The 18,496-nt window shown below is 43.6% G+C and overlaps 1 protein-coding gene across 2 annotated transcripts in view; it reads right to left on the bottom strand.

The window, feature by feature from the left end:
• The window catches only part of LOC309556946 (acetyl-coenzyme A synthetase, cytoplasmic-like), a 96,176-nt gene extending 79,806 nt beyond the window's left edge, over positions 1-16,370 (bottom strand). The window contains exons 1-2 of one of the 2 annotated variants that reach the window (XM_082259522.1): positions 15,990-16,370; positions 10,950-11,145 (exon numbers count right to left, since the gene is read on the bottom strand). In XM_082259522.1, coding sequence (XP_082115648.1) covers positions 10,950-11,145; positions 15,990-16,146 — 353 coding nt within the window. In that variant the 5' untranslated portion in view covers positions 16,147-16,370. Of the gene's footprint in view, positions 1-10,949; positions 11,146-14,690; positions 14,709-15,989 lie in introns of those variants that run through there. The other variant, XM_082259523.1, reaches the window with a different exon arrangement.
• Between the last annotated feature and the right edge of the window lie 2,126 nt (positions 16,371-18,496).

Here is an 18,496-nt window from a genome sequence, read left to right as displayed (position 1 = left end):
AGAGAGAATTATAATCCCTGTGAGATTTGTTTTCACCATATATGTCCCATTGCCAATAGTTCCCTTCAGTTCCCGTCCCACAGTCAAAAACAGGAAGTGAGAGGAAATCCCTGAAAATCAAGGAAATTATTTGGGGACCCCCCAGGTCAACAGAACTAGCACCCCCATTGGAAGATTTCACTTCTATTACTTTTCGGGGGACAACCCAACATTTTGGATTTTCTTTTACTTTCAATGATAATGGGTAAACAGGACAAATAGAGAAGGGGAATCATCTCCTTAAAGGGGGCACAGACAGCATTAAAAACCCAACTGGGTTCTAATCCCTATCCACTCTATTCAAAATTAAGTTTTGCCTTTAGTTATACTTTAGCAGAAACCCTTCAGAGACAGTGCTGGCCAATGCCTTGCTGCTTTGCTCTCTCTCTATTACCATAATAATCACTGCACAAGTCATCCAGATCTATATCAACATGTCCTTTAAGTCATCCAACCTCTATTTCTGCTTACCCCAAGGAGCTAAGAATATCAATGGGCGGAGGTGATACATTTGTTGTGTGTCTTTGTAATGGGGACAGAATGTCGTCTTTATTAAAAGACAAGTAGTAATGTTGGCTGACCTAAAAATCTAATCATGTCTGAGGCTAGGAATGTCATCTACATGGTTTCTAGGGCAGTGGCTAATTAACACTAAAGTTAAAGCTCTAGAATTACCTTATTTTTTTTTTTTTTTAATTTGCCTGATGCTTGTCAATGGGCGTTGAAAGGGTTGAAGAATGTACACCAACTGTATGATCAGGGACAATTTAAATCTTTTGTAGCAATGCGACAACAATTTGGGATTCCCCAAGCGTGGCAATTTCGATATCTTCAATTGAAAAACATGCAGCCACGGTTCAGATAGGGCTTAGAGGGGGTACACTTTCAGAACTCTACTCTAGAAAAAGCACTGCTACAACCTGAACATCTCCTCCTATTACAGGATATTAGTACAGTGTAGGACCGCCCAGTTGCAGACGCCCGGTGAACATCAGACATTCCAGAGCTCACGGAAGAGAACTGGGAAGATACTTTGTCTCCACTATCTCTGCTAGAGACAGAATAATCCAGCTACACATTTTTCACAGGGTTTATTACACCCCATTACGGCTTTTCCAGATGCATAAAAAAGGGACAGCCCCATATGTCACAAGTGCCAGAAATGTTTGGGGAATCTGCTTCATATGCTATGGGAGTGTGACAAAATACGTCCGTTTTGGTCTAATGTCACTCACTTTATAGCCACAAAGTTTGACTTTCCTAATCCAAAGTGCTGTATACTTGGGGTTTTGAAGGAAGTAGATCTAAGCTCGTACCAAAAACAATTTTTGTGCTTTTTATTGTTTTATGCCAGGAAAACTGTAGTACTATACAATGGATCAATCCTATAGTGGTTCCCCTTAATCAATGGAAGTCCCTGATTACCCAGGTATTACCAGTTTATAAACTTACTTATGAAGCTAGAGGTTGCCTTCATAAATTTGATAAGATCTGGGGCCCCTGGACAGAACTGGTCGATGCTTGCATGTTACCTGAGGTTTAAGACGTACTCTTGTGTTAATGAGAAGAAGAATTACCCATTTTTAGTTATGGAATATTGGTTCATATTCTCTGTATGTTATCAATGTGGTGTACCTATCGCATTCAGGTATCTACTCTGCAGATCTCATATGTGGGGGGTTTTGTTTTACCAAGTTTTTTTTTTATGTAATCTGACATGATTGGCTTTTTTCTTTTAGAACGTTGAACAATTATTCAATCACAGTTGAATAATTTACTCTGTATCCTACCTGTTAATGATCCTGTTATAATTATCTTTTTAAAATGACAAAAAAAAAAAAAAAAAAAAAAAAGCTCTAGCGCAACTAATCCTAAAACGTCCTAAAGTCTCTGTGTTTGGCTCTCAAAAATAAAAGTAAGAACCCAATGGCATCCAAAGGTGCATACCTCAGTTTCTAGTAGCTTAACTACTTTACCTCTAGCCACTGTGCTGCTACTGTGGCACAGTGGCTCGTTATCGTCTAGCGACGTAGACCTACGTCGCTAGACTCCTCCCCTGTAGGCGGCGCTCGCGCGCCGCCGGAGGCACGCTCTCGCTGTTTTCATTCACAGCGGGAGTCGGGCCAGGGGAGGAGCGGTGGCGATCGCGGCTGCTCTGCCCCGATCGTCGGGGAATCCAGTTTGGAGATCCGCCCGCCTGTGTAAACAGAGCGGGCGGATCTCCTAAGTGACAGGGAGTGACAGATCGGAGTGTTCAGCATAGCTGGACATCCGATCTGTCCCTGTCTCACACAGCCACCTCCCCCCCCCACACGTTAGTAAGCACCAGGCATACATTAACCCCTCCCTCTCCAATAAAATTAACCCCTTCCCTGCCAGTGTCATTTTTACAGTAACAGTGCATATTTATAGCACTGATTACTGCAGTAATGTCACTGGTACCCCCAAAAGTGTCAAAAATGTCAGTCAAGGGTCCGATCTGTCCGCCGCAATGTCGCAGTCCCGCAAAAAAAAAAAAAAAAAAACAAATCGCAGATCGCCGCCATTACTCGTTAAAAAAAAAAAAAACACACCAAAAATTTTTCCCTTAGTTAGTAAACGCAATAACTTTTGCGCAAACCAATCAAAATACGCTTATTGCAATTTTTTTTACCAAACATGGGTAGCAGAAAACAAATTGGCCAAAAATTTAAAAAAAAAATTGTTTTTTACATCTTTTTTGGGGGGAATTTCATATAAAAAAAATGTTAAAAATATTGGTATTTTTTCAAAATAAACACTCTTTTTTTGTTTATAGCGCAAAAATTAAAAATCGCACAGGTGATCAAACACCACCAAAAGAAAGCTCTATTTGTGGGAAAAAAAGGACGTAAATTTTGTTTGGGTACGGCGTCGCATGACCGCGCAATTGTCAGTTAAAGTCGCACAGCGCCGAATCGCAAAAAGTGGCCCAGACGTAAGACAGCAAAATGCTCTAGTGGTAAAGTGGTTAAATAACATCAAAAGAAGCAACAATCTAATCTGTCATTTCCAAAGTGGCTGTATTCCATCAGGCGTTAATCTGAAAACAATGGCTCTCAGCCTATTCTTCAGACAGGAGGAATAGACCAGACCAAAGTAGAAGCAGCATGACATCTGAGCAATGCTAGCAGATGCAAATCACATACTTGTTTTTCATTTTGGATGGAGTAAGGCAGTGTCATAACCTCGGTCAGTTTTTTGTGCCATCTGTGTCCCCTAGGGGAGATTTTCCTTCTTTTTCTGTCCAATAGTCAAAATAGGAAATGAGAAGCAATCCCTCTAAAGTTAGGAAATCCCTGGTTGTCACCAGGGTCCACATTGAAAGATTTCCCCTCTATTCATGTTGTGGGGACACCCAAAATTTGGGATTTTCTTTCACGATCACTCTTGGTGATAACAGTCAATAGGACAAACTGACAGGGTGAATCCCTCTATGGCCCCTTTCACAAGGGCGGACTGATCAGGTCAACCTGTCAGTTTTTTAGGCAGACCGGATCAGATCATCCATTGCCCTCTGGGGGGCAGCAAGTGTCGACATGTGTCAGTTGACACTGCCGACATCTGATCTAATCCACTAAAACCGACGGATGGGGGTCTTTTCTGCATCCATCTAGCAGATTGGATGGCTGTCGGTTGTAAAGGGACAGGCGGTCCATTTACATCCAGACACCCATAGAGCAAAGTGGGCTGTGTCTGTGCCCACTCTGCATAGGCGGAGCAGACACAGAAATGCCATTCACCTGCTCAACGGGGATCAGTGGACAGATACAGTTCCCCATCAGCACTCCTGGCTCCTCCTGCCTTCGAGTAAACCAAGCCACTTGCTAGGGGAGTACTCATCCAGGCTCGCTGAAAAGACAAACTGTTTGCCGCTATTGACACACAGTGTGGCTCCGCCCCACTCTCCATTTCTTTGTCACTAGATTTGACTGATGGCAGCAGGAGCCAAAGGCTTTCGCTGCTCTCACTGAGTCATGTGAGGAGGGAGAGAGAAAGCAGAGCTGTTGCTCTAAGGCATAACACTGGATTGAGATCAGGTTTAGGTATTCAAGAGAGAGGGGGGGGGGGTAGGGTGACCACTTTTCCAAACTGCCATTCAGGGACACCCCCCCCCTCCCCCCGACAACACCCCCGCCAAAAAAAAAAAGATGACTATTAGGTACACCAAATATAGTGAAAGGACAGACTGTACCCTAATATGGCCAGCGTGTGCCCTTTTTACACCCAAAATTGTCAAAAACAAGTATAAATTATTATCAGCCAAGTGTTTCCATAATGATTATTGACCTGTCAATTGCAGCTGCACTCTGAACATCTTGCTCTCAGAGCTCCAGCCTCTGCTCTCATTCCTGATATTACGAGAAAAGTGGATCTTATGAATAACATACACAACCAAATACGGCAAGAATTAGGACATTTCTGGCCTGTGTAAACATCAATTAACTTTAACCTTTCCTTAAAAAGGTGTTCTTTAACTTTGCTCCGCTTGTCAATCAAGGCAAGACAGTGACATCACTCCTCACTGCAGGACACAGGCCTGAAAACTTTTTTCCATCCGAAACATAAGTCCTGTGTGCAGTGCTTAGGCATGTGCCCCTTTCACAGACTCCAGTGACATCACTCCCCTATTAACACTGTGCTCTGAATGTATTTATTTTTTTACATCAAGACCAATACCATTTAACTTACATTTTTTGTCCACCTCTTCTTAAATGCTGATAACCCGGCCCGCCGGCCGGCCGTTGGAGACAGTTACAGGAGCAGGCAGGCTGAGTTGAGCTGAGGCGGCGCCGCACATGAGATGATCCCGGGCCGGCTCCGGCTGACGTCACCGTCCACCTCTGCTCACTGCTCTCCTATTGGCTCGAATTGCAGGCAGCCCGCCCTCTAATGGCACACACAGCCCAGCCCAGCCATGACGAGTCATCCTCCCTCATCCAGCCGCGGACTGACTCAGACATGATACACAGACAGTCCAGACTGACCGGGTTCGGCTGACATTCCGGGACATTGCATTGTCCCGTAATGAGGGTGACCGGGACCCGGGACAGACACCCCAAAAACGGGACTGTCCTGGGCGATCCGGGACACGTGGTCACCCTAGGGGGGGGTCGATTGGGGGCTGATCCTAAAAGGTTTTTTACCCTAATGCAGAGAATGCATTAGGGGAAAAACCTTTAGCCTTTATAACCACTTTAGGGGCAAGAAGACCTAGCCCAGTCTGTGATGCTGGGAATGCAAGCACTGTAGGTCATTAATAAAGCCTTAAACATGTGGTCTGGTTCTGGCTCTTCACACAGTGGGACATTGAATAATGAAGCCAAAGGACAATGGCCATGGGCTTCAATTGAACAGACAAGGAGTCACTGCTCAAGGTGGTGTGATTGCCTGATGACTCACACAGGTGCATGCCCCGGCTCGCCTCCGTGAAAACTTGATAAAAGAAAAGGAATTGGCAGCACTCCAGGTTGAGTCAAAATCCAGGTTTATTGACTGGACATCCAAATATGACAATCGTGACAAGGTAGACGCGTTTCACAAACTGACTGTGTGCTTAATCATTACCATTAGTAATGATTAAGCACACAGTCAGTGTGTGAAACACGTCTACCTTGTCACGATTGTCATATTTGGATGTCCAGTCAATAAACCTGGATTTTGACTCAACCTGGAGTGCTGCCAATTCCTTTTCTTTTATCATGGGCTTCAATAACTCAAGCATACAAACAGGTGGGACAGACTTTTTCCCACTATCTGCTTTTGTGTTCGGACCTAATGTGTTAAACTAAATGCTGAAGTTGCTTTTTAACTGTATAAAATATATTTTTTACATGGAATATACACTGAGAATGATTTCACAGTAATGACACAGCTCCACTTTAGAGGATACCTTGCATCCACTGAAAAAAGCTCCAATCAGAAGATACCCTGCATCCACTGAGAAAATCCTGCGTTTATAATGCAGCTGCTTGGCATGGGACCTGGAAGAAAGTGTAAATCACTTGAGTAGTTGTCTACTCCAGTGATTTCCAGCTTCTAGAGGGATCCCACAGGTATGGTATATATGCATAGTTACATTGGTGCAAGCATGTAAAAATCTCCATAGCTCAGTTTATTTTTTAAAGGGCCGGTTCACACTAATGCGATGCCAGACATCGCAAGGGTTTCGCACAGCATCGCTGTGCAGATCACATGCGATGTCTGTGCGATGCAAAATCGTCATTGCATTCGGACCAAACTCGTTAAGGACCCTTTTTTTGTCCGTACCAGAATCGGATCGCATTGGCTGTTCACACCAATGCGATCTTATTCCTGTCTGATTTCACAGTTCAATTTGGGGTGTCATTAACTTTATATTGACACCCACAGCGGTTCGATGAGCACAGTGTGAACTGCCTGCGATTCTGATGCAATGCGGAATCCGGAGCTAATTCAATGTGAATTTGCACCGCATCCAGTGTGAACTGGGCCTTAAGAATTTCCTTTCAAAATTTCTGTGTGACCTACAGTATTTTGTTCATGCTTTATTTACAATTCCTTTTTTATTGTAATCCAATTTTAGCATACGAACGCACATCCACACCCACACGATTGTAAAAATATAAGACTGAGATGAAAATCAAGCAATCACTGAGATGTGTGTTCAGAACTTGCAATTTCATGTTGAATGTCTTGAAATTGCAAGTTCTGAACACACATCTCAGTGATTGCTTGATTTTTCTCATGCATGTTAAAACAGATAGGATGACACTATCTGCAATAGAGAAAAAAAGTAAACTTTCACAGGCTGTCACACAAATGTCTTGGGACTAGTGAGGAAGCAGTTAACAGTGGATCCAGTTAAAGTTTCAGGGAAGAAGTTGGCCTAGATAACAATAAAAGTGGTTACACTTGAAAGGTAGGCTCAAAGGTTGCAAATTATTTATTTTTTCTATAACTTGTCATTCCAGAATGTACAACTATTGATTGGAGGTCTGAATAGAAAGACGCACAGGAGAGGCTATATCCCATTCAAACCCAAGGGACAACATTGAGTGATGAAGTCTGCAAGCTAATCCATCTTTTGAATTTTAACGGTTTCACCTAACAAATTTACTATTTATATAAATGTAAATACTCATAAATGTCAATATTAAAATACAACTCTGATCATTTTTAGTTTTGCATAACAGTTTGTCATAACATTTGTCCTATATGTTTTCAGTGAGGAGATTTACCTTCACTTCCTGTCTGATTACCAAAAAAGGAAGTTAGAGGATGTCTCTACAGTAGGGACATAGAAAACCAATTTTAGTAGAACAAATGGCAGCTTAAACCTTTTTCATTACATGTCCTTCTTGGGGAGTTTTCTGTAACTTGTAGTCCCAGTGACCATTCAGGAAGAGCAGGAAAATCTACACAATGGGGACTCAGGGATAAATAAATTAAGGTGAAAGAGGCTTTAACGCTTGATACAAAACTAAAAGATAATGTAATGTAATGCCATATTAATCATCATAAGACATCAATCATTGATGTATTCATAGCTGTGAAGTTATTATCAATTTGTGCTAATTTTCTTTCCCTGACCGTAACCAATCTTCAGAAAACACCAGACTTTTCAGATAATCTATAGATTGGTTGATCAATTTGGGAGATTATCACACCTCCTCCTTCTGCAACCAATGTTTCATGGAAGCATTATAGAAGACCTACCTAGACCTAGATCTACCATCAGCTATGCAGTGCAAGGACCTGGCTGATTGGATACTTATTGGTTTAAGTTTGGCCCTGTACAATCAGATTATACAGAGTATGGCTACTTTAGGATACCTCTTCCAAACACTGTGAATGGATTTAGGCGTCCACTGCCAGGTTCAAGTGTGACCAAAAATATGGTGAAACCTGAAAACACAGATTTTAAACAGCAAGGATTTTGAAAAGCAGCGATTTAATCTCACCACAGGTGGATCAAAATAAATCTGGTTCAGCAGGAACCAGACAAATTTTGATTAGTGTGCGGCCGTTCATGCTCAATGGAAGTTGATCATTAGATCGGTGACTTCTGCTGGACAAGTTGGAAAACAACAGAAGGAGCCCCTATCAGAACACAAAAAGTCTCAGTGGGATGGGGGGATTCCTCCATTTACCTTAATGTGGATAAAAGGGATTGAGTTGTTTTTTTTGCTGACTGACCAAAAAAAAAAAAAAAACCTGCTTATCTATGGCCATCTTTAAAGCCTATCTCTAGCTTTTTATAACTTTAGAGCTGATCTAGACCCACCAATCCCCCATTATTTTTCTCTTACCCACACTTAAGTACACTAGTAGAAAATCTGTTGAAAATTCCCGTCCGAGGTAAAATCGTACGATTTTCGGCTAGTGTGTACACAACTTTCAGCAGCCGATACCGACATTTTCAATGAAAAAAAACGAAGGGACAAACACCAAAATTTTTATCGTCAGTCCCCAGACGACCAATTTTCGTTTAATGTGTATGCAGTATGTCCGCGAAAAATCGGATACGAAAGACCGCGCATGATCTGAAGTTGCTGACGACCCGGAAGTCTAGGAACAAATGTCCCAAAAAAAAAAAAAAAACGGACGAGAAATTTCGTGAACATTATGCACTGTCAACTAAAAACGGTTATGACCGCTGAGCATGAGAGAGAAAAATCGGAGGATATTTCGTCCGATTTTCATCAAGTGTACGAGCCTTTGCCAGGAGACTGAGCTGCACATAACAGACACTCGCCTCTCCACCGTACACGCCTAGGACTTAAAACCTCTTTTTTTAGAAAAAAAAAAAAAGGCCGCTATGCGGAGGAGGGGTGGGCAGGAGGCACTTTCGTTTTCTGGCTGAAGGTCTGCTTTAACCACTTGACCTCTGGAAGATTAACCCCCTTCATGACTAGGACATTTTTTGCGATATGGCACTTAAGTGTTACTTTAACTAACAATTACGCTGTCATCCAACACTGTACCCAAATTAAATTTATATCTTTTTCCCCCACAAATGTAGCTTTTTTTGGGTGGTATTTGATCACCACTGGGTTTTTTTTTTTTGTTTTTTTTTTTGCGCTATAGTAAAAGAGAAAAAAAAAAAAAAAAAAAAACAACAATTTTGAAGAAAAAAAAAATATATATTTTTTTTACTTTCTGCTATAAAACATATCCAATAAAAGTCAAAAAATAAAATCAAAATGTCTTCATAAATGTAGGTCGATATGCATTCTGCTACATATTTTTGGTAAAAAAAAAATCCCAATATGCGCATATTGATTAGTTTGCGCAAAAGTTATAGCATCTACAAACTATGGGATATATACTGGTATTTTTATACTAGTAATGGTGGTGATCAGCGACTTAGAGCGGGACTGCGATATTGCCGAGACAGTCTGATACTTTGTGGGAACCAGTGACAATAATACAGTAATCAATACTAAAAATATGTATTGTCACTGTATTATTGACACTGACTGGGAAGGGGATTAAACATCTAGTGCGATCAAGGGGTTGAATGTGTACCTAACCAGTGTTTGTGTTTTCTAGGTGTGCTGTTTTTTTCTAAAGGGATGTGAAGGATTTTATTCCCTGCTTTGCAGGAACAGAAAATCCATCACATCCCTGCTGACAGAAAAGAGCTGAGCCTTGTTTACATAGGCAGAGCTCGGTTCTGTGTCTCTTCTCGCCGACCAGTGGCTGCCGGTGAATATCCATTGGCTGGCACCTGCTGATTCGCTTGTGCTGTTTCAAATCCCAGCACAGTCACGGCGTGTGCGCCCCCTACCTGGAAGTGCCGGGTCACGTACCTACTATGTGGTCTGACACAGGAGAGCCACTCTACCGCCGTATAGCTAAGTTTTGCGGTTAAAATCGTTTATTTGGACCAACTTTGCACCCACTGTGAGTGCTGTAGAAACTTTATGTAGCATCAGCTACATACAGTATACAGCAACGTGTTCAGGCAGCAGTATGGAGACTTTTTGCCCGGCCCCCAGAGGAAAAAATAAATAAAATCGAACCGGGCTAAGTGCATTTTCTGAATGAATACAAGACTTCCTCTGATGAGCAGAAGTGGAAAGGTCAGTGGTGTATTTAGGTTTTGTGCTGCCCTAGGTCAGACTAAACTTGTGCAGCCCCTAATTGAAATATGACCCACCTCTTCCGGTAAAGGCCACACCCCTTCCTGTTTATGACATGCCCTGTCATCTGTAAACCACAGACCACAACCAGTCTATCAGTGCCCATCAGTGCCCATCCGTGCAGCCTCATTACTGCCCATCAGTGCAGCTTATCAGTGCCACCTCATCAGTGGCCATCAGTGAAGCCTACTAGTGCCCATCAGTACCAGCAGGTAGCAGTGTGACTGCCTTATGGGGGTGCCAGACTGATTTGCCCCATAGGACTGGCACTATACTAAAAGTGTAGTGCAAGCCGGTGGGGACCCTTTTCGTGCGGGAGCCTGGAGGAGGCTGTTTTTTTCCCATGTGGGGTGCAGCTTTTTTGCTGCCCCCCTGCAAAGTGCTGCCCTAGGCCTGGGCCTTGTTGGCCTAGGCCAAGATACAGCACTGGGAAAGGTGCACGAATTACGACAATACCAATTAACTTTAGAAAGAAATCTTGATTGAAATAGCCTACCTGTACCCTTTTTCAGATTCAAAATACTTTAATAATCCCAAAGGGAAATTATTATTATTTTCTTGGCTCCTAAGGAATACTGTGCTCTTTAGTCAATCAATACAACCATATTATACAGATTGTAAACAATGTAAATACAAAAATGTGTTTAGGTAGTGTCATTGTGAATTTCTTATGTTACGTGGAGGCTTGTGTACACACAGTCACAGTTCCATATCTTAACTAGGCTGGCCATTTAGCCACAGTGTTTACCATGTATAATATATTACCAGAAGTATGCTGTCTTGGCCCCAAGGTTTTTCTCCAAGACATTTCTGTCCAGCACATTGTAGCACACATTGGTTTTTGCCCCTTTCATGAACTCCACAAATATTCTGCCTTTGGTGATGTCAAAATTATAATCCAGCACTTTGCCACTGGGAGGGGTTTTCCAATAAAATTCGGAGGCAGCCTCCATCCAAAATTCTGCAGAGGAAAAAGGTTTGAGGAAGTGATAAACAATAATAAATAAAACCAAAAAACAATCTAATAGAATTAAAAATATCAGTTATTTCTGACAGTGTGAAACATTTATTAGGTTATTAGGAAAAACGACCTTATTCAAACAACAGTTATTATTGGTAAAGTCACCCTGTCACTACATTAACCCCTTGCTGACACCTCCCACTGGACCTTTAAAAGGTGTTCTGAATGATGAGAGGCGGCGTTCCTGACTATGAACCGCTGTGATTGGTTGTCACAAATATACATGAATCCCTGCCAGCAGCTCCCAATCGTTAATAGTGAGCAGGAGCTGTCTGTGACAGCTCAGTCAGTATGCAGGGAGGGCATAGTAAGTGTGGTGGAGAAGATGGAGGTCCAATGCATAAGTTGATTTCTTTTTCAGCTTTAAAGTGATATTAAAAGGCAGATTTTCTCTTTTAATAACAAACATGTCATACTTACCTGCTCTGTGAACTGGTTTTACGCAGGAGCAGCACCAATCCTCCTTACCTCGAGTCCCTCGCCGGTGCTCCTGGCCCCTCTTTCCTGCTGAGTTCCCCCTGTAGAATTCAGCTTGTTATGGGGGCTCCCAGGCCACTGCTCTGGTCCATTCACACATGGAGTGTGGCTCAGCCCTGCCCCTGCTCTTTTCTCATTGCCTCACTGTATGTGATGGACAGTAGCAGGAGCCAATGGTTTGTCTCAGCCAATATAGAGGAAGAGACCCAGGAGAGCTGCTGCTCTTGTGAACAATGCTTAGGTAAGTATTGGGGGGGGGGGGGCTGCTGCACACAGGTTTTTTGCCTTCATGCATAGAAACACTTTAAGGCCAAGTTTAGAAAAGCTTTTCAAAGGCATTTCACAGGTGGTAAGGAGCCAATATAATGTCACCTGTTTAGTTTTTTTTTCCTTTTTTAATTCATTGAAGTGTATTTTTTTCCCCCAAAAATTGCTTTTGAAAGACAGCTGTGCAGATACAGTGTGACAAAAAATATTCCAACAACCGCCATTTTATTCTCTAGGGTATCTGCTTTATATATATATATATATATATATATAATGTTTGGGGGTTCTAAGTAATTTTCTAGCAAAAAATACTGATTTTAACTTGCAGGCAACAAGTGTCAGAAAAGGCCTGGTCTTTTTTTTTTTTCCAAGGCCTGGTCCTTAAGTGGTTAAACTACCCTCATTTACAGACTAAAGTTCATCCCTTTGATCTAAAATAACCAAATGATACAATGTTTCTTTTTATCTCAGCGCTGAGCAATGTTGAGGTAAACTTTGACGGCTGCCTTTTTTTTGACAGCTCTGAGTAGAGAACGGCTCTGAACCTGTTACATGAATCATGGAAACTCCGGATTAAGATCGTGAGGGTGGTTGAATCGAGATTGCGAGTTTTTTTTACCACTGTTGTCAATCAAAGCCAGTGACAAGGGAGTGGGGGCCAAGTCCCACTGTCTGTGTCAATGGACGCAGCAGAGGGGCTCAGGAGCGATGCCCATGAGAAGCAGCTTCCTATTGGGGCACTAGCCTGAGAGGAGGAGCCAGGAGCACCAGCAGGGGACCTTAGAAAAGGAGGTTCGGGTCCACTCTGTGCAAGCAAGTAAGTACAGACATGTTTGTTATAAAATATATATAATAATACATTTCCTTTACAACCACTTTAAACCCAAGAAAACGAAAATGCATTAATTGCCTTTATTTTTCTTTCCTTTATTTTCACCTGCCAATACTGACAGTAACACACCTCCTGTCTTAGGGCCCTTTCACACGGCTGTTCCGCATGTCCGTATATCATCCTATTTTTTTGTGGATGATATACGGACATAATGTATGTCAATGGCATTGCGGATGTCAGCGGATGACCATCCGCTGACATCCGATTTTCATCCTTTCAGTTCTGTTCCGTTTTTTGGAATGGAACAGAACCCTATTTTTGTTCCGTGTAAAAAACGGAACGGATGCAAAATCGGATGTCAGCGGTGTCATCCGCTGACATCCGCAATGCCCATAGACATACATTATGTCCGTATATCATCCGCAAAAGGATGGGATGATATGCGGACATACGGAGCGGATGACACAAATGTCATCTGCTCCGTGAAAAAAAAAAGTGCCGGATTGCAATGCGGTCCGCTCCGTGTGAAAGAGCCCTTAGGGTGTCTACACTCTGGATGGAGGAGCAACGGAGACACCCTTGCACAGATTTAGATGGACTTGACTAACAAATTGCAGCTGAACTCCAGCTAACACTTTATAAGCAGTTACAGCAACAGTTTTTTTTTTCCTTGTGGGATAAAGGATTTACAAAACTGAATAAAAGCTGATCATTGTAAGCACCTCATGTCAGTGTCAAATGGTTTGTCTCAAACTTCTGACACTTTTGCTAGATATCTTGATCTTTTAAACAAAGTTGAGAATCCACTTACTGGTCAGATCACCAGGTAAAAATAAAGGAATAAAAGCCTAAAAACTAGTAAAGATGGATTCTGATTAGGCTTTCTATAGATTACAACACTGAATGAGAACTCTTTATTCAATGATATGATAATGAGTAAACTGTACAATCCTGAACCTTACAAACATTCATACAGCCAATCCACTAGAAGTCTTTTACTTGTTACTCTTGGTTTACTTGAGTTCTAAATGTGAAAAAATAGAATGTTTTGTAGTTTTTAGCCTGAGCCCATGCATGTATGTATACTGTACTACTGCTTAGTGAGGCCCCATTCACACTTGTAAGATGCAGGGCATAAAAAAAAAAAAAAGAAAGAAGTATCGTTTGCCAGTAATGCACCTAATCCGCATGTAAAATGCACCGCAGATTTAACCCATGCCTAAACATGAATTCGAAATTTGGCCGGCTCAGCAGGGACCGGCCAAATTTCGATCCATCTATGGCAGGTCTCGCTAGAAAGAAGTCCATATAATGACCGCCTTCTATTGAGCAGGAGTGTTGGAAATGTTTTATTCAATCAGTCCATACAGCCAATCGGCTGCACCTCTGAACAGTGTATTCTGGCAGCAGAGGAGTCCTGGCTGTCAGAACACAATAACGCAGTTGGCTGATGAAAGAAATAAAAAGTAAATAAACAATCCATGTATGACCAAGGCAGATGATGTATGTAACCTATATTAACTGTATACAATGTATTACAAAACACATTTGATGTCATATTTTAGACCAGACATTCTCAACCAGACTCCTCTAGGGCTTCCTCCCAACTGCGGCTGGGTGACCTCCCATCTGACCTCATTCTTCCATCCCACTTCAAAGAGTCATTGTCACAAAACCAATGACTCGTGACCCACCACTAATTAGCAGGGGTTACCAAAGATCAGAAAAGTTAAGGAGTTCCTGGTGAAAATTATTTTAGGGGCTCCTCTGGGGGTAATAAAATATTTTAGGGGTTCTTATGGGGGTAATATTTTAGGGGTTCCTCTGGGAGAAAAAAAAATATTTTAGGGGTTCCTCTGGGGTAAAAAGACTGGGAAGGGCTGACAGTTCTGAGGCTGTGTAGAAAGACCTTAAGGGTGGTGGATGGATGACACCAATGATGTGGTATGGGTACATTCTGATCTCCATTGTAGTGCCCCCCCCCCATTAATTAACAGGGGTTCTCTGAGATCAGAACATTTTAGGGGTTCCTCTTGGCAAAAGCCATTTAAGGGGTTCCCGTGGGGTGAATATTAGGTCAGTGTACCTCTGGGGTGAAAGTTAATGTAGGGGTTCCTCTGAGGTGGACCTTATTTCAGGGGGGGGTTCCTCTGGGTGGACCTTGTTTTGGGGTTTCCTCTGGGGTGGACCTAATTTCAGGGGGGTTCCTCTGGGGTTAATATTCAGGGGGTTCCTTTGGGGTGGAAATCATTTCAGGTGATCCTGTGGGGAGAATATTTAGGGGGTTCCTCAGGGGTGGAAATCATTTCAGGGGATCCTGTGGGGAGAATATTCAGGGGGTTCCTTTGGGGTGGAAATCATTTCAGAGGATCCTGTGGGGAGAATATTCAGGGGGTTCCTTTGGGGTGGAAATAATTTCAGGGGATCCTGTGGGGAGAATATTCAGGGGGTTCCTTTGGGGTGGAAATCATTTCAGGGGATCCTGTGGGGAGAATATTCAGGGGGTTCCTCTGGGTGGAAATAATTTCAGGGGATCCTGTGGGGAGAATATTCAGGGGGTTCCTCTGGGTGGAAATCATTTCAGGGGATCCTGTGGGGAGAATATTCAGGGGGTTCCTCTGGGTGGAAATCATTTCAGGGGATCCTGTGGGGAGAATATTCAGGGGGTTCCTCTGGGTGGAAATCATTTCAGGGGATCCTGTGGGGAGAATATTCAGGGGGTTCCTCAGGGGTGGAAATCATTTCAGGGGATCCTGTGGGGAAAATATTCAGGGGGTTCCTCAGGGGTGGAAATCATTTCAGGGGATCCTGTGGGGAGAATATTCAGGGGGTTCCTCAGGGATGGAAATCTTTTCAGGGGATCCGGTGGGGAGAATATTCAGGGGGTTCCTCTGGATGGAAATAATTTCAGGGGATCCGGTGGGAAGAATATTCAGGGGGTTCCTCAGGGGTGGAAATCATTTCAGGGGATCCTGTGGGGAGAATATTCAGGGGGTTCCTCTGGATGGAAATCATTTCAGGGGATCCTGTGGGGAGAATATTCAGGGGGTTCCTCAGGGGTGGAAATCATTTCAGGGGATCCTGTGGGGAGAATATTCTGGGGGTTCCTTTGGGGTGGAAATCATTTCAAGGGATCCTGTGGGGTGAAAAGGAATTTAGTGGTTCCTGTGGGGGTGTGATGAGCCTGTCCTGGGCAGTCTAGAATTACCTTGGGGTTGGTGGACAGACTTATCGTACAAAGTCTGGTATGTGTTGAAGTCTGGGATGTGTGCATGGAGTTGCAGGGAGTCTGCAGGCGGATAGGTGACCAGTTCCTCCTCCTCTACATGGGTCACTCCTGATGCTGCCTTCACCTGGCTTGGCATGTTTGCTGCAAGAACCCACACAGAGCAGTAAATCGTCCCCAGTCAGAATGGTGGAGATCCCTGAGAGCGGTGCCCCCTCCTCTCGTAGGAGATGTCAGGGACTGGAGCTCCAGAGGATTTAGCACTGGTTAATCCCTCCTCGCCTCCTCCTTCTCCTCAGTCACAGCTCTTCCTTCTGCCGCTGCACAAACCTATTTGCGAATCTCGCCCGGGTCTGTATACTCATATCTCGCCATCCAATCACAGAACTCCGTGCTCACACTCCTCCACTTTGATTGGCTGCGGCGCGCTCGGCTCATCTCTTGCCATTGTGTTTCGGAGGAGATGTGGTGTGGAGTCAGCGGGCGGAGGATTGTAGGGGAGGGGAGGGCAGAGATATGACTCTGGGCACATAGGAATTGCCTTGACACCGGTACTTGGAAATTGTCCTCTAAATTCTTGTGTGGCCATTCTGGAATTGCTGTAATAAGCACCTTGGTGACCTTTTACAGCAGTGTGCGGTAGGTGAAATGTGAGAGAGCCATTGAAGCCCACAGCCAGCATTCATTGGAGGAAGTTTCTGATGTATAGACTGTTACCTCCTATATAGAAAACACTTAGAAAAAAAAAAGCGATTAAAGAGGTATTACACACTTTTTTTAATGGGCCCCAGGTAGTTGATGCCACATTGTGCACCACCAATTAGCACATTACGACAGACTTACATGTAAACACAGCCCTCTAGTGCTGAGCCGTCACAGTTTTCGGCATTTCCATATTTCCTCTAGGGATCGCAATGATGTCACTCTTGGATATGCGCATTGGAGTCGCAATTACGACACAGCATTTTCTGCAATCACAGCACAGGCAGTGTGACGTCTATGCACAGTGAATTGCACATGTACCAGTGATGTCATCAGCCAGAGCCAACGCTTAAGGCCCGTACACATGATAAGAAAATCAGAAATAAATTTTTGCACGAGCGATCACCCGATTATCTGATCATTAGCATGGTGCTTTCGACTGCTGAATCCGACTTTTGGGACATTAGTACAGTTTTCATCCGAAAAATATAGGAGCGAGACTGTATGCTCGGAACCAGGGGCTGACTGGCAACTTTCGGCCCAGGGGGCAAGTACAAACCAGAGGCCCATGGTGCAGCGACTCGCCCCTCCTCCTGCTCTCCCTCTTCCTGGCCCCTTCCCGACCCCCCATTCCAGGCTGAAGCTTCACTCTAGGTACTCACTACTCACTGGCCGAATTTGGGTTCCTGACCTGGCTACCAGGGGGGTTGGGGGGACCTGGGACAGCTTGGTCAGGGAATCCTCAGGGGAGGAGAGTCACCAGTGGGGCATGGAACCGGCCTCTGCTCAGACACAGTTTACACCAGGCATGTCCAACCTGCGGCCCGGGGGCCACATGCGGCCCAGAACCCCAGGCAATGCGGCCCACTGCTCCCTTACAATGTTTTTTTGCCCGGGAGGAAGGAAGTTGGGTCAGGGGCATGGCCACAGCGGCTTCCAACTACAGGTAGGCAGAGGCTGCCTCGAGGGGGGGGGGGGATGTGAGCATGTGCAGTGTTTCTGACTCCTACCACCATGACCACCAAATCACTGAAGTGGTCATGGTGGTTAGAGTGTTCCTTTAATATCTCTCACAAGTTTTCCTGACTGCACTACTTTAACTGATAATTACACAGTCATGCAACGCTGTACCCAAACAAAATTTTCATCATTGTTTTCACACAAATAGAGTTATCTTTTAAGGGTATTTGATCACCACTGGGTTTTTTATTTTTATATTATATAAATGAAAAAATACCAACAATTAAAAAAAAAACAATATTTTTTACTTTCTCCTACAAAACATATCCCATAATAAAAAAAAAAAAATGTCTTAAAGAGGAAGTAAACCCTCCTCTGACACTTTAACCTATAGGTAAGCCTATGATAAGGCTTACCTATAGGTACTGTAAATATCTCCTAAACATGTACCGTTTAGGAGATATTTACCTTACATGCAGCCAGTGACGTCACTGGCGCATGCGCTCTGAAGGAACGGCCGCTCGTGCCGTTTCTTCAGAGCCCCGTGCCGTGACTGTCGGCTCCCGTGCGCGTGCGCGGGAGTGACGTCACCGCGGCTCCGGCCAATCAGATGGCCAGATGCTGCGACCCCGAAAGACGGGCGACGGGCTGCACGGCGGGGGCTCGTTCTAAGGTAAGTATTGCATAATGAGCTAGTATGTGATGCATACTAGCTCATTATGTGTTTCTCTTACAGGTTGCCAAAAAAAAAAAAAAAAAAGGTTGTACGGGTTTACAACCTCTTTAATACATTTGCCCAAAATTTATTTTGCTACATGTCTTTGGTA

The sequence above is a fragment of the Pelophylax lessonae genome (assembly GCF_965119305.1).
Source record: "Pelophylax lessonae genome assembly, chromosome: 5".
NCBI classification, from domain to species: Eukaryota; Metazoa; Chordata; class Amphibia; order Anura; family Ranidae; genus Pelophylax; species Pelophylax lessonae.
The sequence above is the reverse complement of the archived record's forward strand: the minus strand, read 5'-3'. Positions and strand labels throughout refer to the sequence as shown.